This window comes from Strix uralensis, chromosome 21 (genome assembly GCF_047716275.1).
Source record: "Strix uralensis isolate ZFMK-TIS-50842 chromosome 21, bStrUra1, whole genome shotgun sequence".
NCBI classification, from domain to species: Eukaryota; Metazoa; Chordata; class Aves; order Strigiformes; family Strigidae; genus Strix; species Strix uralensis.
The window spans coordinates 6,326,838-6,351,235 of NC_133992.1; the positions used below are offsets into that span (position 1 = coordinate 6,326,838).

General features: G+C 51.2%; 1 protein-coding gene and 1 long non-coding RNA gene across 2 annotated transcripts; both read right to left on the bottom strand.

The window, feature by feature from the left end:
• Positions 1-5,970: 5,970 nt before the first annotated feature.
• On the bottom strand, positions 5,971-23,230 carry URM1 (ubiquitin related modifier 1). The gene is made up of 5 exons (XM_074890893.1): positions 23,164-23,230; positions 20,301-20,371; positions 7,995-8,076; positions 6,936-6,984; positions 5,971-6,223 (listed from the first exon to the last, which is right to left on the bottom strand). Exons 1-5 carry the CDS (start codon positions 23,196-23,198, stop codon positions 6,155-6,157), a joined length of 306 nt encoding a protein of 101 aa, XP_074746994.1. The 5' UTR covers positions 23,199-23,230; the 3' UTR covers positions 5,971-6,154.
• On the bottom strand, positions 16,026-17,649 carry LOC141952877 (uncharacterized). The gene is made up of 2 exons (XR_012631793.1): positions 16,538-17,649; positions 16,026-16,453 (listed from the first exon to the last, which is right to left on the bottom strand). It is a non-coding gene; the product is annotated as an uncharacterized LOC141952877 (long non-coding RNA).
• Positions 23,231-24,398: the final 1,168 nt, after the last annotated feature.

Consider the following 24,398-nt stretch of genomic DNA (forward strand, 5'->3'; position numbering starts at 1 on the left):
CACATGTCACCAAAATCTTTCGGTTGTCTCAGGATTGGTTACATTCTGTTCTCTTTTTTTCTATTGAGGTTGCCAAGCAACTGGCTAAGACCAGCCAAGATATTTTCTTTATTACAAGTGGAGCAGAAAGCAGCAAGGAGGAGAGAGATAAAAAAAAAAAAAAAAAAAAAAAGGGAGAGAAGAGAAGAAGTTTAGACAATTAACATTTATAGGATCACATAACTTCATTAACTCGGCCGAGATTTGGGAAAGAGACTTCAAAAAAAAAGGTGGTGGTGGAGCGTTAGCAATTAAAGCCAGTTAAAAGGCTGGCAGGTCCGGGGCTAAAACAATGCCGGAGCGCCTGCGAGCAGCGACGGGGGCTTCCCTCCGATGGTTCCCGCTTCCCAAAGAGCCGGCCGGTGCCGGGCGATGGCTGCGACCCAGCGCAGGGGCCTTCAGCTGTTGATGATGCTCTTTTTTTTTTTTTTTTTTTTTTCTTTTTTCAAATGCCGGCTTGCTTTTGATTTTCACACTCCTAGAAGTGGGTTTATTGCTAAGAGCGCTGGCAGGGAGGGAGGCAGGGCAGCCCTTCGGAGGGAGGTGCGTGGCCGTGGCAGGAGCTGGGCATCCCTCTGGCCCCGGCCATGGCATGGGGCAGGGGCTGTGGGGCTGTGGCTGTCCCCAAGCCCTGGGACACCTTCGTGACTCTGCAGGGTGGGCAAAGCCTGAACTCCCAGGGGCAGGAATGATCCTCCATGGGAGAGCAGCCCCCAGTCGCAGATCCCTGCCCTGTTGGTCCCTTGCTCAGGGCTCAGGCCTGGCACCGTCCCTGGACTGTCCCCCGCCCCGGGCCTGGCCCCGCCGCGGGCAGGGGACATTGCTGCGGGCTGGGGACAGGGACTGGGGTCACCCTGCGGCTCCGCGGGGCTGGGCTGCTCCGAGCATCCTTGGGGCCGCCAGAGTTTCTCTCCCAGCACCAGCCGGTCCCTCTCCCCACGCAGCCAGACCCTGTGCGAGGACACGGGGGAGGTGGGGGAGGGAAAGGACCCCCACGGCGACCCCCCCCACCCCCTGAATTCCCCCCCCAGCCCCCCCCCGGTTCTGCCCAGGGACCCCAGTGACACTCAGGGCGGTGGCAGGCAGCGATGGGGTGAAGGCGGGGGCCAGCCCCACGCTCTTCCCTGCGGCTGCGGGGACCCCCGGCAGGTCGGGGCTGGTGGGGGGGGTCCCCGGGCGGGGAGAGGCAGACGATGGCCCCGCTCCCCCGGCCGGAGCCCGCAGCTGCCGGCCTGGCAAGTCGGTAATATTCATTAGGGGAAAACAATGAGCATTATTTATCCCCAGCACTTTCCCTGCTGTGGGGGGCCGGGGTGGGGTGCAGGTGACCCCATACCCCACGGGGGACCCGGGCAGTGCCACCCCCGCGGCAGCAGGACCGGGAGGGGGTCCCCAAGGGGGACTGAGGGCTTGGGAGGGGACCCCAGCCCCAGCCCTGCCCGGCGGCTCGGGGGGGGACCCCGCAATCCAGAGTGGGGCCAACGTCGGCCGTCCCCGGGCCAGGGCGCACCCCGGGCCCCCGAGCACCGGGGCCGGGCGGGTGTGGGGGCTCCGGGCCGGGCCGGGCCGGGCCGAGCCGGGCCGGGGGCCGGGGTTTGGGAGCTGTGTCTTTAAGAGATGGCTGGCTCCAGGTTGCAGCTGCTGTTTCTGTGCTATAGAGACAGTGGAGATTCATTACTCCTAAAACACAATGGGCATTTATCACCCCGTGGTGTTATTCAAATCCAGTACCAATTGAAGGTCATCCCCATTCTTTTCTCGCCGGCTCTGCAACACATTTATTGTTGTGCCGTTCAACTAAAAGCCCTGCCCGGCCCCGGCGCAGCCCGCAGAGCCCCGGTGTGCGCATCCCTCCCGGGCGGATTTGGGACCCTCCCGGGTGGATACGGCGTGGAGGAAGAGGGGCAGAGCTGGGGCGGCTCGGCTCGGCTCGGCTCGGCTCGGCTCGGCGCGGCGCGGCTCGGCTCGGCTCGGCTCGGCTCGGCTCGGCGGCAGGTGCAGCCGTGGCCCCGCCGTTGTGCCCCGCCGAGCCGCGGGGGCCGCCCGCTCCGCCCCCGCGGGACGCACTTTCCGCGCCCCGTGGAAACTCGCAGCCCCGCGGGCCGCCGGGGCGGAGGGCGGCTCGGCCAGCCGGGGGTCCGCCGCTCGCCCGTCCTCAGCCCTCCCCCGGGGGGACCTGCTCGGCCCCGCCGCGGAGCGGCCGCCGGCACCGGCACCGGCAGGGGAAGCGCCGGCAGCGGGCCGGGATTTTCCCCGGCTGGAGAGGGGGGATTTGTTCCCAACTTCGTGGGAGCCGGTCGGTGAGAAGGGGCTGGGGGAGAAGCCTGGATTTTTCCTCTTTTTCTTTTATTTTTATTATTATTAACATCCCACACCCCCCCCCCCAGCCGGGCATTTATAAATTTCGGCGATTTTTCAAAGTGCCCGAATTTTGAGGGCGATCCGCTTGGAATTGGTTAATTCTCCGAGGCAGGAGCGGCGGCGGCCGCAGCGCGGGGCCGGGGCTCGGTGCCCGCAGCCCGGCGGCATCACCCCCGCCGAGCCCCCGGGGCTACCGGAGGCACCGAGCCCCGCCGGCAGCAGCCGGCCCCGGCGCACCGAGCCCCCGCTCACCGGGAGCTGCTCCGGCGGGGATGGATCGCTGCTTTTCGTTTTCTGGCTTTTTTTTTTTTTTTTTTTTACGCTTGATGTTGGTTTAATTTTTTGTCTCTCTTTTTTTTTTTTTTTTTAATAAGGGCTGATTTAAACTATTTTTTTTCGCTTTTTTTTTTTTTTTTTTTTTTCCGGAGGGGTAAGAAACGAGTTGATAAAATTAAACCCCCCGCGGTGCCATTAAATCGAAACCGGGATGCGAAGCGCCGCGGCTGCGCTAGAAACTTGTTGGGGCCGGAGAAGCGGCTCCGCAGGGCCGGGGAGCGGGGAGCGGGGCGCGGCGGGCGGCTCGGTGCCCGTGTGTCCTTGTTTTCCAGGCTCCAGCCGGATCCCCCCTGGAAGATCCCGCGAGCCCGGGACGGGAATCTCCGCTCCTGATTGTCCAAACGCAATTCTTGTGCGATGGAGCCGTACGAACCAAGAATTGTGTCTGGACATCTGTAGCAGAGATTTCAACTCCACCGGCCGGGCCCCAGGAAGGTGCTTTGCGGAGGAGGAAGAAGGACGGAGCTTCCCCGGGCTCGGGGCACGGCACGGTAACCGCTCCCGGCTGCAGCCCCGGGAGCCCCAGCCAGGATTTCAAGGCAATTAAATAAATCCCGGCGGCGGCTCCGCACCCGCTCAGCGCTGCCGGGGGGTTCGGTCCTAATGCGTCAAATACCGGGCAGGGACCGGGCAGGGACGGCGGGGCCGAGCCGGGGGCGGCGGGCGGGCGCCCCGGCCTGCGGCTCCATCCATCCCGCTTTATCTTCCTCCTATTTATTTATCTTTTTTTTTTTTTTTTTTTTTTTTTTAAATGTGTCTTAATTTCATTTAATTTATCTCGGCGGGCGCCCGGCCCTGGGGAGCGGCAGAGATCTCTCTGCACCGGGGGCCGAGGTCCCCGCCGGCCGGGACACCCTCCTCCTCCTCCTCCTCTTCCTCCTCTGGCTGCAGCCCCGGCTCGCCCCGGGCACACGGAGGCCGCTCCGGTTGCTCTCGGTCTCGGCCGAGCCGGGAACTGTCCCCGCCGCTCGGGCAGCGGGTGGGCCCCGGGGCTCCCACCGCCGCGGCGGGGCTCGGAGGGGACGAGGTGGGAGCAGAGCCCAGGGCTGCGGCGGCCCCGCGTCCTCCCGGAGCAGCCCCCACGACCCCGGGACCGGGAGGAAGGCTTGGAACAGAGAGGCTTTATGACTCCGCACGCCAAGCGCCTCGGCCGGGGCTGCCAAGGAAACCCAGGAGGAGGAGGGAAGCATTACAAGATCCGAGCAAAATTTCACTAAGAGCCTATCTAGGACAAAGCTGGAGGCAGCGAATGGTTTAAAAGGCTTTTATTTCAGAAACTTTTTGTTTGTTTTGTTACAGGATTTCGCTGTACCCCTCTTCTCCCCTCCCCTGGCTTCCCTCGTCTGCCCATTTCTAGCTTTTTTTAGCGATGATTGGCAGCTTTTACTACAGCAGGAGCTAAGCCATCTGGGTCTACCTGCGCTCGGGAGGGGAATAACACCTCCCAGGGAAGGAACTCATCCTATCGTGAGCAAACAGCTGGGGGGGATAAGAACAGACAAGCCCAGCCTAAGGCAAAAAGACAGTGTAGAGGCAGGGCAGGCAGCAGTGCAGAAGATGAACCTGCTTTTTCCCACTTGGGTTTAAGTCCGTTTCAAGCTGCACGCCACGCAGGTTCATTGTTTTTTCAGCCAGCTCCGTTACCTGGAATCCCCGCTCTGCTCCCCCGGCCCAGCAAAGCTAACGGCCATGAACTCGGGACGGAGAAGAGCCTTTGGCCCGTCCGTGTCATTTACAAACGGCACAAGCTGGACTCGAGTTGCTGCGGCTGGATTTGGAAAAGGCTGAATATCGGTTCGTTACCAGCAGCGGGCTTGAAGTCGGGGTTTCTGAGACGCAGCAGCATCGTAGTCCGTTAGTTACGCAGGCTGCGGCGGGGTAAACGTGAGAGAGGAGTCACCGGAGATGTCAGGCGGGGGAATTACTCTTTGGCACTCCCTCCGCGTCAGGCAGAGTAACTGCTCTGCCAGGCGCAGGACGGGAAAGGCTCCTCGTGTGGAGCACTCGGGGTGTCAGGCCAGGCTGCCCGAGCTGGGGCTGGTGCCCTGCGCTGCTCACCGCCTCCCAGCTCCTCCTCGGCAGCTCCCGGCCATGGAGGACGGCCCGAGCGGTACGCGGTGCAGATCAGCTCCGGGAGAGCCGCCGCTCGGGCAGGAGCGCTGCCACCAGGGACCTGCGCGTGCTGCCGGAGCCGTGCCGAAACGCAGGTGAGCCGGGCAGGGGGGAGCGCAGGAAGGACAGTCCTGGTCGGACACTCCTAGAAGCTGGCAGAGTTTCGGACCTGTTCCTCTCTGCCCCCTTCGCTCTGCTCTCGCCGGGGCCTCCCGGCTGGCAGGCGGGCTGGTCCTGTCCGAGGAAACTTCTGGAAAGCGAACAGCATCCATGCCCTAGCAGAGCCGCGCACACCCACTTCCGCTGCGCTCACAGGACTTCCTCAGGGCACGCAGTAAGAAGCCTCCCCCTCCCACTGATGGAAAGGGTTAAAAGCCACTGACTTTCTTTCCCAGTCTCCGCTTTAACCGTGCATCTCCAGCCCCAGCCCTTGCCGGCCAGGCTGCAGCAACACAGGTCCCCGCAGCTCCCCACTGCACAGAACGCAACGCAGGCTGATCAGTTCTGTCCATCACAGTGACAGAAAGATAATTTGCTGCCCTTATCACTCTGTGTTGTCTCAGGCCAGGCATGGGTTTGTTTCCCCTCCAACCAAATGGTTACAAATTGACATTGCTCATGGGCTAGTACTTCACCCTGCCTCAGCTCAAGTATGGAAGAGGCGTAAGGCATCAGAAAAACAAAACCAAAAAAGCCTGTTGCTGTCCTACTTCTCATAAATAAATATCAAGACAAGTGGAAAGTCACTACAGAGGGTTCTGAAGCTGTAATGTCTGCTACCTCGCAGAAAATCTAGTAAAGTAACCTTTTGTTTCCTTGCACTTTGTGTCTCGCCCTTCCCATGGCTGGTGCACAGACTGTACCAACACTAAGTACTGTGCTAAAAGAATCCCAGTTCCCATCACGAAGGCAGAGGCACCCCAGCCTTGCCCCAAAGCAGGCACAACTCCCCCAGAACGCCTCACTGCCTGCAAAGGCACATCATCCTACTCGAGGTTCAGCACCCCTCTTCCTCCTGTCACGGAAAAACAAAGTCCCACATGCTGCAGGTGCTCTCTGCTTGTTAGGGTACCTGGAAGTGCAGTCAGGAGAGGTGAAATGAGGACCAAAAGATGGATGCTGTTGTGGTGGACAGCAGGCCGCGTGCTGGCGGGGCTTTATTTGGATGTCTAGTAACAAGTGAATGCAGTGGGAAGACGCAGAGACCGGACACAGGCAGTTCAAGAGAGGTTTGAGTGGGTTTAGGTTTTTGTTTGGGTGTTTTGCCCAGGGATTTGGTTTTACATCCTCTTGTTTTTCCAGGAGTTCACCCGCCGTGCAATGTCGAGATGAAAAGCACATTATCCTGGTCCTGGAGTTTATAATCCAGCTCACCCTGCAGGCCAAGGAAAAAAATGAAAAATGGTTTAAATGTCATTTTCAAATACTAGCTGCAAAGAGAGAACAGCTCATAAAAAGATGGTGAGTGTTAGGGAGAGCAGAAGGGGACAGACTGATGTTTTCATCCAAAGGAAAGCAAAGGTGAGAGATCAGACAAGGAGCTGACTTTCATTATCTGACATCGCTTTCTGGACCAGGGTTTTGACAGAACAGGTGGTTGCCTGAGGCAGGAAAATAGTTCGGGGCTGTTTGTTGTCTGAGCACAACAGCAGGCTGAAAAGGGAAGATATTCACCAGTTGCCTGTCCGGGTAGAAATCTCCCCAGGGCTGCCTTCACCTGCTACAGCACCACCTTACTCGAGCGAAGGCGGTCTGCTCGGGGCTGTGAAGCTGCCTGGTTCCCACTAAGTTGTTACCCCACGCATGGGGGAGACCTGCCAGCAGCCAGAGGCACAAAGCCCGTTGCCAGAGGCCAGGGAACACGGGTGATCTCTGTCCAGACACTGGCTGGCTGATGGGACTCAGCAGGTCAGAGATCTGAACAGCCCCGGCACAATACAGAGAGAGAGATCCCAGCCTGCCCCTTCCCCCTCAAATACGAGATGCTTCGCTCAGGGCAAGAATCAGAAATAGCTTCTCTGAGAGCAACCACAGAACAGACAGAGCAATATTTTCAACAAAGAAAGTCAAAGTGAAGGAGTACAGACCATTAGTTCCCAGTCCGCGTCGTTGATGAGCACCAAAATTCCTGGCCTCCTGCAGAACAGAGAGAAATAATTAGGATACAGGGCTGCTAAAAAGCTTCGCAAATAGTTAAGAACAAGGGATGTTACAGCACAGATCACAGGCTGGCTGCCTATAAAGCCAAAGAGAAAAAGGAAACCTATCACGGAGGTGGAAACAGGTACAGTCTGTGCCCTTTCTAGATCAAATAAAGGGGAGGCAGGAGCAATCCCATAGCTCATTTGAATCAAAATGCACCATTCCTGAGGATGTTCCGAGATGACTACATTTCCGTACGATGTAGAAAAGCCAGGTAATTAAAACCCACGCACTACAGTCGAGTGCAGAGAGCTCGATGTGAAGGTAGGGAAAGCTATTCCGGTGCCCCTACCAAAGGCACTAAACACCCGGGATCCACTCTGAGCCCGATTACAGGCAAAGGGATTCCCCCTCTTTGATCTTCAGTGTCCTGCAATTGTCTCTCCTGTTACCAGGGGACCTGGCACACGCTTCAGCTCACAAAGATCCGTGACGAATGTTAAACACCCCCAGCGCCACCCCGCAGTCAGGGATGGCTTGCACAGCTCACTCTGCTCCATTTCTCCTGGCTTTTTTTTTTTTTCCCCCCCCCTCCACGAGGTTGGCCCCATTTTGACAATAAAAATACATTTCCCAGAAGAAATATTTGTTGGCGTTTCTCCGAGTGACTGCTTCAGTCCCAGTGATGTCAGCAGGGAATGGGCAGACCTGCTAAAACTCCTGGAATTGAGGATGCAGGCGCTACGCTGCTCCAGGTGACAACGGAGAGAAAGTATAGGTGGCCCTGCTTCACATTTAAGGTTTAGACTTGGGGTGAGGGCTGCAAAAGACGCTCTCCATGGAACGGGGTGAGGTGTAGTGTGGGACACCTCCCATTATCACTTCAGCAAATCCTGTATTTTCATGGTCATTAAGTTGCTGCTTGCAACCAACAGGAAAAATGTATCCCAAACCGCGGGGATTAACAGAGAAACACAAGGAGGATTCCTAGCAGCTGTACTTACACAGATTCCCCTTGCATAAATAATTCTGGTCGTTCTTTCAACAGATTCTGTTTGATCCACTTTAGCAGGTTTCTGATATCCCCTGAAAGGAGAAAGGACAACAGTTTACAAACTAGCTGATGGCTCCTAGCTGATGCCAGAACAAAGTGATGGTTTATCCACAAAAGAGTAGATGAGGGATATGCAGGATGGATGGGGATAACTGCAAACCTCCAGTCAAAGAAACCACCTAACAGGATTGTTCCTTACCAGCATCTAACAGGCAGCCCTGCCCCAAGGGAGCTCAGAGCTCAGGGCTCTTGCCCCAAACCCCACGGTTTCACAGAAGAGGTTTCCTGCAGAAAATGCATCCCACAAAGAACGAATGCAGCTCATGCTGAAGTGCCAATCCAGCAGGAGACTGTCGATGTTAAGGTGTCTTTAACACATCCCATATCCTGTGCGTTCTGTTATCACCTCACAAACTGATGTTTAACTCTGTGTGTGTTTAATTAGATTTTAAAAGTCCAAACAAGCAAGCCTAAGTACCTGAAAGATCTAAAGGCGGCCACTATTGGTACCAAAACCAGCACACGCTCTTGGAGACAGGAGTTCTGGCGCACAAACACGTACATAACCATGCATTAAACACGCACGCAGGCCCCAGCCACAGCAGTTGTGTTCTGGACACTTGCAACATCCCTCGGCATCACACCTGCGGCCGTGGTGTGTTCCCCATGCTGTGCCTGCTCCCTCCCCTTACACTTTGTGCTTAGAGCTTCTTTATTAAAGCTCAGCCTTTATCTTTCCATTTCAGTAGGTGACAGGAAGGATTTGTCTTCATGTAAAAGGAGGAGGAGACACTGCTGGCGGGTTTTTATAGTATCAATTTTACTTTGTGAGGCAAAAACAATTTCTTTAGTGATAGCATCAGTTAATTTCCTATTGGAGAGGTGAGAAGCGACAGAGGGGGAGAATAATCCGTTACAGGGTTTAGAGAAGCTGACAAATTGCAATGTGGAGTTCTCCTGCATTTGCTTCTATATTTCACCATTCCACAAACCACTTCATCATTCTGAATCCACAATCAGTTATTCTCCCGGGGCTCCTTTAAACAGCCCTTTGAAAGCCCCGAAAGAGTTTTGTTTGTTTTCGAGGCGCGAGGAAGCTTTTCGAAAGCACAAACGCAACAGTGAGGGCTGGAGCCCCGCTCGCAGGACGAGTGGGGATGGCAGGTTGGGTTTCCACGTCTGTCTCACATGTGGTAACCTCGCTGTAGTCACAGGGAACCTTTCCACACGTGCCTCTCTGAGGTAAAATCAAACTCTACGTACGATTCCCCATGTGTTTGCTTCACGACCAGCAAAAATAAATGCGTGTGTAGCTGCCTGACCCAGTCCTTGCCTTATCCCAGGATTTTATGGGATCGCCGGATGCTACTCAGAGCAGAGCTGGGGTTCTTCTGAATAATGTTACCCCCATCACTTCTGTCACACCAAGGATGAACAGTCCTGGCGCAGGCAGGTGCACATCAACCAGGCGATGGGGACATGTCCATCTGCAGCAGATGGGGGCCTCGTTTCCCAGGGAAAGGGGGAGGGGGATGCTCTGAGATTCCCTCTGTTCCCCCCTGGTTTCCCAGGGCATCGGTGCCTCTGGATGACAGCCTGACCCCCAGCACACTGGTCCCACCGCAGGGCTGCCTGGAGCATGACAGGTATTGCTGCCTCCCAGCACTGGATCACTCTGATCAGGGCAAAAAAAGCTGCTTTGTGCCTGAAAACTGCCCGGTGAGCTGGATCACCTGCCTGGGGCCAACCCATGACTCCTCTGTAATAGTTAAGAGCACAGAATAAAATTTTTTTAAATAGTTAAGAGCACAGAACAGACCATTTTCTGCCACTTTCCTAGCAACGTGCACCGGGGATGGCGAGCGCCGCTCCGAAGGTACATATACACCACGCCGGTCGGTCAGCTGCCAGAACAAGAGTTAACTATATTTGCCTTCCCCTGAAAAATGCTGCTGCAACGTAAAGCCCTCAGGATCTCACACCCAAACGGCTCCTGCTCTCCATCACCAAGAAATGAAAGCCGGAGAGGAAGAAAGATGGAGAGGAGCCTTCAGGAGAAGGAGGGGGGGCGCAAAGGGGACACCAGCCCCACCGCTTCAACGCCCGCGAGCTGTTTCATATTTATGCACTTGCGGCAGGGCACACAACAATGAACTGTGCCATATACCATTCTCCTTGCGTGGAATAAGCAGCCCTTTCCTCTGGGACCTTTCAGGAGAGATCATTTAAACAGAAACACGCTGCACCAGCTGGATAAAAGACAGCCACCTAGAAGCAGCCTGGACGAAGGGGCGAGAGGACTGATTTATTCGAGGCTGAGCTGGAAGACTCCCTCACCCCTACTCCTTCCATAATAAATGTTATTTTCAGCCCACCTGAGCCTACATTCATTTACTGCTCCCCAGAAGTCACGTACACACATACTGAAGAATTTAGACAGTATGAAAAAAATTGATACCCCTGTGCATGCCTGGAGCTTCTCTCCTCCAAACAGCAATGAAAATTAAGACCCCTTCTCCGCAGTCAACCTTAAGACATAATACTTTTGGCTGCTTTCTCAGCATTGAATTTTTTCCCCCACCTTCATGTCTCTACATTCTGTACACCAATATTACTAGAACAAATCAATTATAAAGGATGAAAAATGACCAGAGACACACCAAAACCATCTCCCACAAGTAAGATATTGAAAAGGAACAAGATTACTTCCATTGCAAGTGGTCTGGGGAGAAGCCATCTTGCAGCTCAGTGCCTCAAATAGCAGTCTTGATCAACAGCTCAGGATGCTGTATGTTATCATGATGGAAATAATAAGAGGTAAATTATAGCACAACTGCTTATTTCTTACAGTTGACATACACAGCGTCCCTAAGACATTTTCTTTCTGATACTATGCTACAGGTCTAACAGGTTTCCGGCTCCCTGGGCTGAGGATTTGCTATGCAAACAGCAGGTCCTCTACAAATGACATAGAAGAAAGGAAAAAAATCTCAACCTGGTCAGGCACCACATCCACTGACAGGTTAAACCATCACTACGACGCAGCAGTTTTACACTCGTGTTGGTTCTGAAGCTGGCCCCCATCACAGAACAGAGGCGTTTGCTACTTGCAGGAGCACAGTTGCACTGTGTATGCTGCCATGGGGCTGCAAAAGCAACCGTGCATTTTGGACCAGGAGTGAGGTTCAGGTGAGAGCTGAGACGATACAGCGTTTTGCTTCCACATCACCAACTCAAGTCCAGCTCATTCCAGTAATGATATGTTTTTATCATTGCTGCACAGTCTCAATGAAATCCTTTTGGTAGCCTACTCCATTTCATTCACAGCAAACAAATATCCACACCAAAAAATCCAATCTAATTATCATTAACTATCCTCGCCATTGGCAGCATCAGCAGAGAAGCAAGAGTGAACCAGCCAAGGAAGCTGAAATATTCTCAAACTGCAAAGGAGGGACTGAAGCACATGGTAGGAAATCCCTCTCTTATTTGTATACAGAGACATCTTCTGTTGCCTGTGCTAACAGTACATCAAACCTCTCCAAATTCTCAGAAAAAATATCTAAAGTTAATTAAAAAAAGAAAAACCGACAAACGTTTGAGAAAACTGCTTAGTTCAAGTGCACAGATGGGAGCTCAAATCCACAATACATGCATAAAACAAATCACCCAGCGAAACACACAGCTCAGGAAAACGAAGTGTGTGTTTGCAGTGACACAAAGTCATTGGCTTGTCACGCAAGCAGACAGGATGCAAAAACTGCAGCGAGCGTGCATACAAAAACCCAACAGCGTCGGCTCATTTTCAGCCCAGCTGCATCATAAACACTCCTGGTTGTGGCAGACAGAACTGCACAGTCTGCTCGGTCCTCTTGTGTATCCTCCAAGGCCTGATCTTCTGCATTACCCCAACTGTTCCTTGATGAAGAATCTGCTGAGCTTCCTCTGCAAGAGTAATGCATCTCAGACTCCATTTTAGCACTGCCTGGAACAAGAGCCCAGGTTAATCCAGGCTCACCCAGCCCTCAAAACCAGGGCTGAAATCCATAGATCTTTCCTAGCTCAATAAAACCTCCTGGGTCTGACAGATTCATCAGTGATAACTCAGCAAAGAGGACACTCACTGTGTGCAGAAAGAAACCAGGTGCCTCAAATAAGAAACACCAAGCTGGGTTGTTGCACGAGAAGGATCTCACACTGAACTGATAAATGTGCAGAAACGCAGAAGGATTTTGTGCAACCGTAATACCAGTTGACACGGACACACAGGGAGCTGCACAGGTCGCTGGCAGATTCACACACACACATGCAATGACCAGACACCTCCGTGTCCCCTGCCTTGAAATCCATGTACAAACCCGCACAAAGCACACACTGCCTCGAAGGGCACCCAGAGGGTGTAATTACACCCATATTCTTGCCTTGGCTGCAGAACTGGGAGCTTAATTCAGGGAAATAGGGGAACCCTACAAAGGCCGAACCATGGAAAATTCCCTTCTGGTCCGTAATAAACAAGATATATGCAGCACTGGTCACTAAGGGGTCAGTGCTGCAAGAGCACAGCGCTTTCCCGGGCCGCCTTGCGGATACCTCCCTGTGGGGTACCATTTCTTTGACCCAGAATAAGATCATTTATCATACTGACCATGGCTGAGCTCCAATTTGCTGAGGTCACTAACTCTGGACGAACGCCGCTCCACCCACATTCTCAGCCACCGGCCTGTAACCATGACAAAGGCCCTTCCCTGCCGCTCCTCTGCCATTATTCCCCCTGCCTGCATGGAAATGTATGGAAAGACAATTTGTATGCCCCTTTCCCTGCTTAAGCAGCTTGTTTTTAAAATAGATGAACCAGCTCCCAATACCTGCTGCCCCTCCAGGTGCATGCCTTCCCTCTGCTTTTGAATCTGATGGCCCTCCAGGAATCTGCTCTCTAAAAGAGCTTGTTACAAAACCTGACCTAAGGGATCCTTCAGACTTCTCCAGCCTCCCATCTCATATGCAAATCATTCACTGAAGCAGACGATGGTGTGCCATAAACCGCAGAAGAAGACCTGCAATAGCTGATATAAATGGAGTCACAGGCAAATGGGTTTGGTACTATGCAGACTGAGCAGCAAGGCAAAATTTTGCAGCAAGAGCAAAATCCATCTTCTCTGACAAACGCACAAGCCAATCCTGCCATGCACTGGAGTGGGCAGTGATTTAAGCACTAGGGAAAAAATTAGGGGGTAACTACAGCCAGACATAAGAGAATCCTAATCGTTCCTCTTATCTGTTCTTGTCTGCTACAAACGAAGACCGAGGTTTTGGCTTCTGTAATTTTTAATTGCGCCATGTCATCTTCTTCTCACTTCTCAGCTAGAGGGGCAACGCTCTTCTCCATTTTCTTGGGGCCATAAATGGGAAGGGATCACAGGGGTCTTTCGTAGCCCTCCTGTTAGCAGTGAAGACTCAGATCCCAGCCATCACTCAGCAATTTTCGGCCCTGAGATTTTAATCACAACACTCATGAATTGGAGAGGAGCTGCTTGGGATCTTCCACTCCGCACAGGTTGCTGGTAGGAGAACACAAGTTCAAGGGATCTCCAATCCCACTTGCTAGTCAGCAGCAAGCCTCCAGATCCATCAGCTCCTGTGACACAAAAAGCAGCTCCGAGCTGATTCTCAGGGTAAACCTAATCCCTACTCATTTCCAAAGTCAGAGCATCTAATCCCGTAACACCCAACGCTATTGTCACTTCAGGCTCCCAAATAAATGCCAGTGCACCAAACTGTCTCTTTTAATTAGGATCAGAGATCACTAGTGCTGGTCCAGGGTCTTGCCTCTCGTTCAAAATTGTCAAAGAAAGGAACCGAGAGAGCCTCAAAGACTATCGCACCAGCAGCGAAGTGCCAGATTGGGAATTGTAGACATTAAAAATAACATCTCGTTAACAGGTCCTGTGATTTTATCCCTCTGCCAGTGCAGAATTATTCTTAACAAAAGACCATCCTGAGCCTCGCCCGCTCCGATTTTAAGATGCTTGAGCAATGTAGACCTGCTACCAAACCCCAAGGAGACCACGCCATGGTCTAATAGTTTTTGCAGTCAGGAATCTTCCGCTAATGCACCAAACTCCCATTGCTTCATTCCTCCCTATCAATCTATGCTAGATGATATTGCGTCACCCTGGCTATAATCTGTCCTTCCCAATGATAAAGGAGATATCCCACCTCATCACTTTTCCATTCATTTATCCTGCTTAACCTTGAATGTTGCTGGTTAATTTTCTTTTTAAGCTGCTCAGAAAGACAATTCAGAGAATGCATTACTAACTGCAGGCATAAAGCTCAGCTGAAACCCATCAAACCGAAATTTCCCTTCTCTCTTATTTTCTTGGCTTCTGGGTTTTGTGTGCGTGCACACGCACTGAGGGTTAAAAAGGAAAACCTTATCGCTATTATAAGAGACTGCACAGAGCTGATGTAAGACCCCAGAGCAGAGAGGAAGGTGGCTGCTCCTGGCAGCGCACAGAGGGATTCCCCGGCAGCCTGGCACTGCCCTGCACGCAGCCAGCCTGGCCGAGGGGATCCCCTGGGCTGGGCTCTCCCTGGCACTGCCAGCTGGATCAGAAAGTGCCTTGAAGTCAACTTGTCCCCCTCCCAGCCTGGCCGGTGGCTTGTGTCCCCTCTGGCTGCTGGATGAGTCGAGTATCTCAGCTCAGCTCAGGAACTGCCATGATTTTATTCCTCTAAACGCAGAAATCGCTCCGAGTCCAGTCCTCGCCTCTCACTTTCGGGCTCAGATCTGCTTTGCTATTATTAGACTTTCATATATGGCAAGCACCATTAAACCGATTCCTGTCCACCCAACCCAGCCACCCCCACAGATACTCCAAGCCCCTCAGTCTTACTTGAAAGGGGAAAAGAAAGGGCCAGTGAGATGATCAGGGTGGAGGAGAGGGGGGGTAAGATTTACAAGTGAATGGAGGTAAGAATGGAGCAGTTTGTGGGATAAAGGGGCTGCAGAGGGAGCTTTACAGATGTGCAGAGGGACGGCGGCTCATTGTTTAATTAAGCAGAAAGTGGCTCTTTTGAAAAGCAATTTTGCACAGGAGCTCTGAGCTCAGCAAACAACTCCTGCGAGTGAGGGCAGGAGGAGAAAGGAACAGCTGGCCCGGAGCCGTGTGAACCGCATGCTAAGCGGTTTAAAGGGCCCGGATCCTCCTCCCCAGCCCTGCTCCGCTGCCACCCTCTGAACAGTGCTGTCAGCACAGCAAATCCCACCAAGAGAAAAGAGAGAGCAGAGGGGGGGGGCTGGCACAGAAAGGTTACCCTGCTAGGTGTCCGCACTGCAATACAGCGGCTGGGAAGGAGGGTGGAACAGCCAGGCTTTGTTATCCCAGGGATTTGGTCACACACAAGAGCTGGTTTCTCGGTGCCTGGGAAGCTCCTTCCACAATGAGTTGGGATGAGCTGATCCAGTAACGCGGCTCCACGGCCTCCCGGGAGAGCACTGGGACTGCTCGGGCGAGGGCATGAGTTTGTTCCCCCATCCCCTCCATCGGAGTCGTTCCCTGGGCAGAAGCGACGCGTGGCCTCGCTGGGACGGTGACCCGAAGCTGTGCACGCAGCCGCTGAGCCCCGCGCCGGGGCCGCCAACGCGGCAGGGACCGCTCCATCGCAGCGGCAGCCCTGCAGCAGCACGCCGGGCTCCCGGCGCTGCAAAGGCGGCTGCTCACACCGACTGCTGCAAGGAGCTGTCGAGATCCAGGGCTGAGCCAGTCCAGCCTGAGGTCCCACCGTGTGTAACCCACTGAGTCCTCTTTCCTTGCCAGAAAATAAATAATTACCTGCCTCAGAGAGATGCACAAGTAGGGGAATAACCCCGGAGTCCTTTGGGACCCGCCAGTACCTTACACTGTGGTTAAAAAGATTTGACTGCCTGAAATTCCACAGAGCTACAGGGTTTTTTTATCTTTCTTCTAATAAGTCTCTGCATTATCAAATATATTTTTATTCTTTCTTTGAAGCAAGTTTGAAAATGTTCAGAATAATAAACAGAGCAATAAAAGCATTCCAGAATATTAATAACTTAACTACGACACACTACCTAGCAATAGCACTGGGCATTTACAGACAACTGATGCCAACTGCCACTCTTGATTTTACATGTTGTTTTGGCACAGCACCCCAGTCAACTCTGAACACATGCCATGCTGTATTTTTTAAGCCCGTAGCACAGGTCTGATCTCCTGAGATCCCCAGCCTCTTTTCCGAGAAGATGAATGCTCCCAACTCCCCAGCAGTCCTCCATGCTGCGCAGAACAAGGCCCCTGGAAAGCAAAGCTCTTGAGGAGCAGACCATGCTCTTCTCCACGGAGATTTAACATAAGCAGCACTTGGCAGATTATTTTAATTTTCCCTCTAAAAAAAAAAAATCTGATTAGCAACAGGCTTTTTCCCTGGGGTTTTGGTAAAGGGAAACCACAATCAATTACCAAAACATACTGATTAAAAATTTATCCTTCCAGACTTCTAAGTGCCAAAACACACAGTGAATTCTTGATTACCCCAGAAGGTCCGAGCGCTCACTGCTGAAACTGGTCACCGCTGCTCCAAAAACACAAGTCCCATCACTGAAACCATGGGAGAAGTTGGAATTCGAAGGCCTGGACTGGCAGCTGAGCAGCCTGCAGCACAACTGCCAGAGACTTTACAAACAGCCCCAAGCTCTGGATACAACATCCAGCAGACAGCACAGCAGAGAGGTTTTGTAAACACTCTTCATCAGCATGAGGCTGCTGAGCTAAACCTGAAATGACTACAAGGGTTAAACAATGCCAGTGACTTCCTACCCTTCCAACAGCAACTCGCATGGCCATAGACAAATCCACCACTGTGAGTCCCAGCGAGATGGAGGAAGGAGCTCCGGCATCGCTTGCAGAGCAGTCATACAATGATCTATTTGATTACTGAAGCACTTGGTTAAATTACTGTGGCTTGTTTCAGGAGGAGGCTGCCAAATAGATTTTCAGTTTTTAATTTAGGGTTTCTCTCTTTTATGCTCCATTGTCTCTAATAGCCTCCTAGATGCTTGAAAATAAAGTTGATTTCCCTGCCAATTTAATCCTCTCTCCATGTGACAAATACCGTTATTCCCCCAGCTGCTTTCTCCCCCACACACTGTTTTTATGCAGAATAAGCCAACAGGGCATTAATGTCTTTACATCCTCTAACAGCATTATCAATGAGATCATCAAAATAGCCAGCAATTTGGGACAAGATTCTTGTTTAACTTGAGGTCGTCTTTCCACAACAGCTCTGTAAGATTACACACTCCTGCACAAACTGTGGCTTATATAAATCTGCCTGCCTATGCAGATATATCACATCTTTTTAAGTTCCTACTTGGCAGCAACTTCAACATGCAGGCTAAGACAGCTCTGCTTTGGAAATAAAGAACTGCTGTTTTACTGACATTAGGATACAAAAAGCCCCATGGATAATAAAAATAAGTCCCGACACATGGCTGTACCCCTCGTGGCTTGCTCTTGTCCCATTTGCAGTTTCCTCCCTCCTGCCTTTCCTAATCCCTCCCGGAGCCCATCTCGAGGCGTCAGAAAAAGACAGAGAATCAAAGTTTTTTGAAAAAGTTAACTGGATCTGGAACCCACCTACTTTCCACCTAGTGCCTGTTACCAGGAAAAAGAAATGACCACATAAGAATTTGTTCAAACAGCACTATTATCATTCAGAGAACACTGTCCTTGTCAACTACAGAGCACAGCTTGTTTTATTCATGTAAATATTTGTAGGTATTTCTTCATATAATTTTCCACCTCCCTTCACCTCTGGGATATATATAAAAATGCCTAAACACTTAAAATATAGCTGGGCCCAATGTCCCAGAGAGAAGCAGCTGCTCTGCAAAAAGGAGGACAAAGACAAAAATAACCTAGAAAGAAAGGAAGAATGGGTAAGAGAGGCCAAAATGGCCCAAAATAAGCTTGCCGGCTAATGAAATCAGTTAAAATGGGGTTAGAAGTGCAGGTCTTCAAGCAGTGTTCGTAATACTCTGGGGAAAGATCTGTAGTAAGTGATGGACATGTGGGGTAAGGTAAGCAACAGGATGCACCGAGTAGAACTGAGCTGTTTTATTTCTCTAATCATTATAATTCTGGCTGCACGAGGGCAGCAGGGAACATACTACATATATCTTTATTTACACAGAGATAGGTGAATTAAACTCTCTTAGTGTGAACGAGGAAAATACATGGCATTAGGAACAATGTAAAATTGCAAGAATTCACCAAATTTCTTATTCACATGTTTCTGATATGATTCTACTGATTCCTCACCACTACAAATTCTCATCTGGAAGTCTTACGAGAGGTGTCTCCAGCTACCCCTTACTGTCAGACATTAACCCCACATCTGTCTACACCATCCCTGTGCTTGGTGTAAATGTCACTAGAGCAGAAGCCTCACAATTCAGTGTCTGCTCCTCAGTCGCTGCAATCTACAACCAGTCCAAAAACTGAAACCTCCCTGTCACTCAACACACATGAAAACAGCAGGCTGCAAACCAGGGGAGCTGGCAAGTGGGCACACTGTCCTTTCTGCCACTCCTGTCACAGGGATAGCAGCACCTGAAAAACAAGGCAACGTGAAAAGCTGGGAGCAATAATGTGTCAGATGAATCTGGAAGGAATCACTGGAGATCACGAGTTTGAACCCTGAGACTGAGCCAGATCTTCAGGGAAAGATTTATCCTTTAGGATAAATCCAGCTCCTAGTGAAGTCTACAGAAGCCTTCCCAGCAACTTCAAGTGGGAACGGATTAGGCCACATACAACTGCACCACTGACAATCATTGGGCTAGAAAAAACATTCTTTGATATTAAACCCCACCTTCCCCTGACAGAAATAAACATCTCATGTAATAACCTCTTCTTCTTGAGCATCTGATCATGGTTTGAGCACCACCAATGTGGTGGATATCAGTGGGTATTTTAAATTTACACAACATGGAAGAAAATGATGCTCTAGCCCCCAAGTTTATAAACTAACTAAACGAGTGTTTTGGCATTTCTTTACTATCTTCCAGTTAAGGATCTTAAGTGTTTTAACAGTCCCGGAATTTAATGCTGAACTCTCTTGTGATGCATGAAAATATCACTACTACTTCACTAGCCACAGGGGAAAGTTAAGCAACACGACTAAACTCACAAAGCAAATCAGCATCAGGTCATGTTTCTGGATCCCTAGTCCCTGTCCTTACCCACAAGATAACACTATTGCAGTGCCCCTATTACATTTGAATTACACGTACTTATGTCCAAGCATCAAAAGCGCTTCTACCAATCTCTAATTATTTTCAGGCACAGCAAGAAGATTTCAGGCCTGAACATTCACAGCACATAGATTATGGTATTAGCCATCCATGAGATATTAGTTGTTAACATTCCCTGATGCTTTGTATTATTTCGGTTTATAACCCTGCTCTCAAATAGCATAAAGCATTGCTATCTAGCTGGAAGAATTCAAAACATACCTGCCACAAAATTACATTGCAAATGAAGTATGCACACACATAAGGAGAAACAAGAGAGTTAGTACAGCAATTCTCAGTACTGATATTCTGAATCAAACCAGAGATTATGACTGTTTATCACTGGGATACTCAAGTCTTTAGCTTAACAGCATCTTATTTTTTATTGTAGGGAAGGCTATAGGCAGCGTCACGTTCGAGCATGAGCTGTGTCATTTTCAACTGCAGAGTTAATATAAAACAATTACATATACTTGAAAATCAAATGAGTAGATAAAATATATTAATGTTACACTGCTACACACACACCACATATCTATATGCTACATACACACACACACACATACATATGCCTCTTGGAAACCTCAGAACAGGCAAGGCAAAACAAGGGAGAGAGGAGGTTATTGGTGGTTTCAAGTATCAAGACAAACGTAGACTGGATGGAAACATTCAGAGGCCGTTGTCTATCCAGGAAGAGGGAGGCAAAAATCTTAAGGAAGGACTCAAGTCACAAGTGCTTAGAAGACAGGAAAGATGCTCAGGCTATTTCTGCTTGGTATTTACTTTGAGCACTAACCAAGCTATCTGATCCACGGCATGTCTGAAAGTGCTTCTAAAATATATTGATTCTTGTTGCCAACTAAAGAAACTGCTGTACAAACTAGCTTTGTTTCATTTGTTGTTATTCTTTCAAGTTATCCAACAGGTTCTGATACTCACAAGGCTCTGGTTGACAGGGCAAAGTCACCTGATGCTTTTTGACACCATCGAACAAGAGTTCTGCACCACCTCTGAAATAAAAACAATGAACCACTGAGATTTTGCTTTATTGTCAAAAGGAAAACAGTACAAAAGAGGCGATTTACATAGATGCCACAACAGAGAAAACAAATGACACAGACTATGTTTAGCACAGGATTCTCTTTGTCTTTTTTTCCCTCTTGCAAACCACAAGTTCATAGGGGAAGTTGCCATCTCCCATCGCCAACACATACAGGAGGCTCCGCTGCGGGCCAGAACCCCACGGTGCCAGGCATCGTCCCAGCAGAACAGGAAGATGGCTCCCATCCCAACACGCTTACAAACCGCCGTGCAGCGTCTCGCCTAACGCCTCCCCTCGCCCTTCGGCTATCGGCATTGCTTCAGTTCAAACAATATTACAGCCACCACGCTACGTCCAACATCGCTTGTCCCTAACACCTTTTAGCCAGAAGTCTCAAGGCGTTTAACAAAATGTGAAAAATCGTAGCATCTTCTGCAATAAATATTCCCCCAGTTTCCACTTGTGAACACAGAGAGGAAATGACTCACACGAGGTTACACAGCAAGTCAGCTGCAGAGCCAGCAGTCCTTGAGTCCTGGCAACCCTTTCTTGATCTACATACTACAGAGCATTCCCTCTCAGGAGGGACTTGACTGGGAGAAGCAGAGAAAGCAACGAGGATGACAAGTTCAAGTAAAAATAAACAAACACACAATCTTCCTCCAGTGAACAACCTGGTGAACATCCCTCTTCTGGTATTCAGAAGGTACTGGGGGACTAGCCTCACATAACTAAGTGATGGCCTCTGCAAGCACAACAGATCAAGCGTGAGCAAAATATGCAGAGGCTGGCAAGTACAGGAGCTGGTCTTCACACCTGAAAAAAAATGGGATTCAAATTGGGTCCAAGTACCTAATCTCCTTAGGCTCTTAGAAAAAATAATTAGTTTTTGTAACTGCAACTTATAAGCCTCAGCATGCTCCTCACCCATATTCCTTTTCTAGAAAAAGAACAATTGTGAAAATCTTGAACTTTACAAACATAAGTCAGTTCTCCTGATGTTGTGAGGTCACAGGCCAAACTCAAGTCTTAGAAGATTATGAAGCTTTATGTGAGTAGGGACATGGATAATAAACACGAATGCTACTTTAGGATACAGAATACAGAAGCAGGTAGTGTAAGCTCTTGACTGAACAGGATAACCAAAGTTTTAACAATTAGGGAACTCTTAAAAAACTCAACTCACTTGATACTCAACTGAGTTCAAAAAACGACCAACCCATTTTCAAAGGACATATAATTGTGGCAAAATGTTCTTCCAACTTAAATGTAGATTAGAAAGATTTTCTCATGAAGTCACTTTCTGGAAACTTATTGGTGCCTCACATCCCTTGGAAACGAACACAATAAAGAGAAATATTTAAAATAAATAATCCCCACCTAAATATCAACAAAGATACATCCAGACATTTCTTAAGTTCCTTTAAATTCAATATCTAAAAATGCCACACTAGGTTTTCTTGGCTCTGCAATGGAAGAGCACAACAGGACCCTTGTTATGCCCTCGGCAGCATTACTTATATGCAGCAACCCTCCTAAAGAGCACTCTGTTGGTGTTCTTCCACCAGCTCACAAAAAATAGTTATCTGAAAATTGAAGCAGCGATTATTAACATGAGCCGAGATTCATGCGAGAGAACAAGCCACAGCAATTATATGAAAAACATTTTTTTATGTAATGAAAACAAGGTCACGCTTTGTTACAGCGGGAAATGTAGATTGCAAGATAAGGTCCTTCTGTAATGCGCTAGCTGTGGGGAACTCAGCTGTGATTTGTACATAGAGAGCTCATTTATGCATTTCCAAGGGAAGCAAAAACGCATCTCACTCTTCTGGGAAAATTAGGAGAGTTACTGCAGCTGGAAGTGGGAAAGACTGAGGAAAGGATTCTTAAGGAGATGGGTATTTAAAGGGTTATGGCATTTCTGTGTTCGTGAAAGGGTGGGAAAAAGCAAATAAATAGTAGCCTTTTAGCTTCTGCTAAAAGGAGGCTTTAACAAAATAGCACAAGTATTTCCACAAATATGCACAGACTTCCACCACAAACAGTTCCCAGCACCAGAGCATTAGCAATGCAGATACTACAGCAAGGAAGACCTGAAAACCGAAATGTTACAAAGCGAGAACCCGGCTATTTTACGCTGAACTGAAATAACTGAAACACACAGCAAAGTGAGTGCGCATGTACACACACATAAACACACACACGTATATATCTATGTACAGAGAAAAAAAGCCGAAAAACGAGAAGGAGGTTTTTATAAATAATTTTAATAATTAAAAAAAAAAAAAAAAGGTTAAAGGGGAGAAAGGAAAGGACGTGTACAAGACGCTCACACAGACACGTAAGCGAGGCCGCGCCGCCGCCTCGCCTGGGCGCCACGGGCAGGGCAGGGCAGGGCGGCGGCCGCGCGGCCCCAGCACCGCGCGCCCCGGGCAGCGCCCAAGGGCTCAGGGCCGCTCCGCAGCGCTGCGGAAAACCGCCCCGCCGGTGCCCGGCCCCCCCCGGCGGTGCCTGACACCCCGGCCCGGTTCCCCGGGGGCGGCTGCACCCGCCACCCCGGGCCGCTGCCTCCTGACAGTGGCGGCACCCGGGCCCAGACCAGCTCGTCGCGGGCTCCGCAGGCCGCGCGCAACAGCCGCTTTACCTCAGGGCCGCGGCCGCCTCACCGAGGGGCCCAGCCCGGCCCTACCCTCCGCCCGGGTCCCCCGGCCCCCGCTGCGGCCCCCAGGCCCCGCCGCCGCCGCCGCCCGCGCTCACCCGAACTCCACCTGCAGCGACACGGGCGCCGCCATCTTGGCGGCGGCGGGCGGGAGGGGAAGGCGCGCGCGGGCCGCGCCGGAAGTGCCGCGCCGGCTTCCGGCCGCGCCGCGTTGCCCAGCAACGGCGGGAAGGAGGGTGCGGCCATGGGCCCGCCGGCTGCGGCCTCGCAGGGCCCCGCCGGGCTCCCCCCCGGGCTCTGACCCGGGCTCCCGCCGCAGCCCGCGGCGGCGTTGGTGCGGACGGGCTGCGAGCCGAGCGGGTTGGTCTGGCCTAAGGAGAACCCTCAGTGGGAGCTTCCTCGGTGCCGGGGCCCAACGGCCGGGCGGACCCTCTCCTCAGGGCTGCTGGAAGGGAGGCCCGCTCCTCCAGAGGTGTGCGCTATGCCAGGCGATGTTATTTTAAAACACCCCTTTCCACATTAAGTTCACCTCTTGCTACACACAGAGCCCTTTTTCACACGTTGAGAGTACTTCAGCTGCGCAAAGGCACAGAGCTGCAGCAGGCATTTCCCAGCAGCGAAGCCAACCTGCTGCCTCGCAGTGAATTTGAATTTTTAGTGAGGAAGCAGAAATAGCCGGCCCGGGTGGGGCTAACGACCGCTCCTGTCGCCATCATGGAAGACGTGCTTCTGCACATCAGAGAGGGCGGCAGTTCAGCATCCCCTTCTGCTCGGGGCAGCCTCTCTGAGCAAGCACATCTTCGCGGCACCGGGCACTTTCCAGCATGGCGTTAAACAACGCGGCTCACATCTGCCGCCTGGTTTTTTTCTCCCCCCTGTCCCCAGAGGGAGAAGTGTGTGCACAGGCGGGATGGAGCCATGGCGGTGACAGCTGGGCTGTGCAACGGCGCAGGCTCTGCTCCCCCACAACATGGAGCGGTACTGGGCAGCACTGGTGGAAAAACTGCAGCCCCTTAACCCTCCCTTCACTCAGTGGAGGGTTTGGATTTAAAAAATACGTGTACACGTGCACACATGCACATAGAAATGTAATATATATGCATACACATGGTGCATTATGTGTAAGGGGCATAAATTTACACAGACAGATTGCTCTTCGTTTATGCTAACGGGGGTCAGAGTATGCCTAACCCCGAGAGCAGAAGGTGGTGGTGTTTGTAATGGCCTTTTGTTCTCAGAGGAGATCATTCTCCAGGCTGGGCCCCAGGAAAGGCCGATCCCCAGCACAGATGAACGCTGCCGTCGCTGCCGGGGTTACGTGATGGCAGAGACA

Coding starts and splice junctions, on each gene's coding strand:
- URM1 (XM_074890893.1), bottom strand. CDS start 23,198: ATGGCGGCGCCCGTGTCGCTGCAGGTGGAGTTCGG. Junction 8,077..20,300: donor GCCCTGTCAACCAGAGCCTT/GTGAGTATCAGA, acceptor TTCTCCTTTCAG/GGGATATCAGAAACCTGCTA. Junction 6,224..6,935: donor ACGCGGACTGGGAACTAATG/GTCTGTACTCCT, acceptor CTTGGCCTGCAG/GGTGAGCTGGATTATAAACT.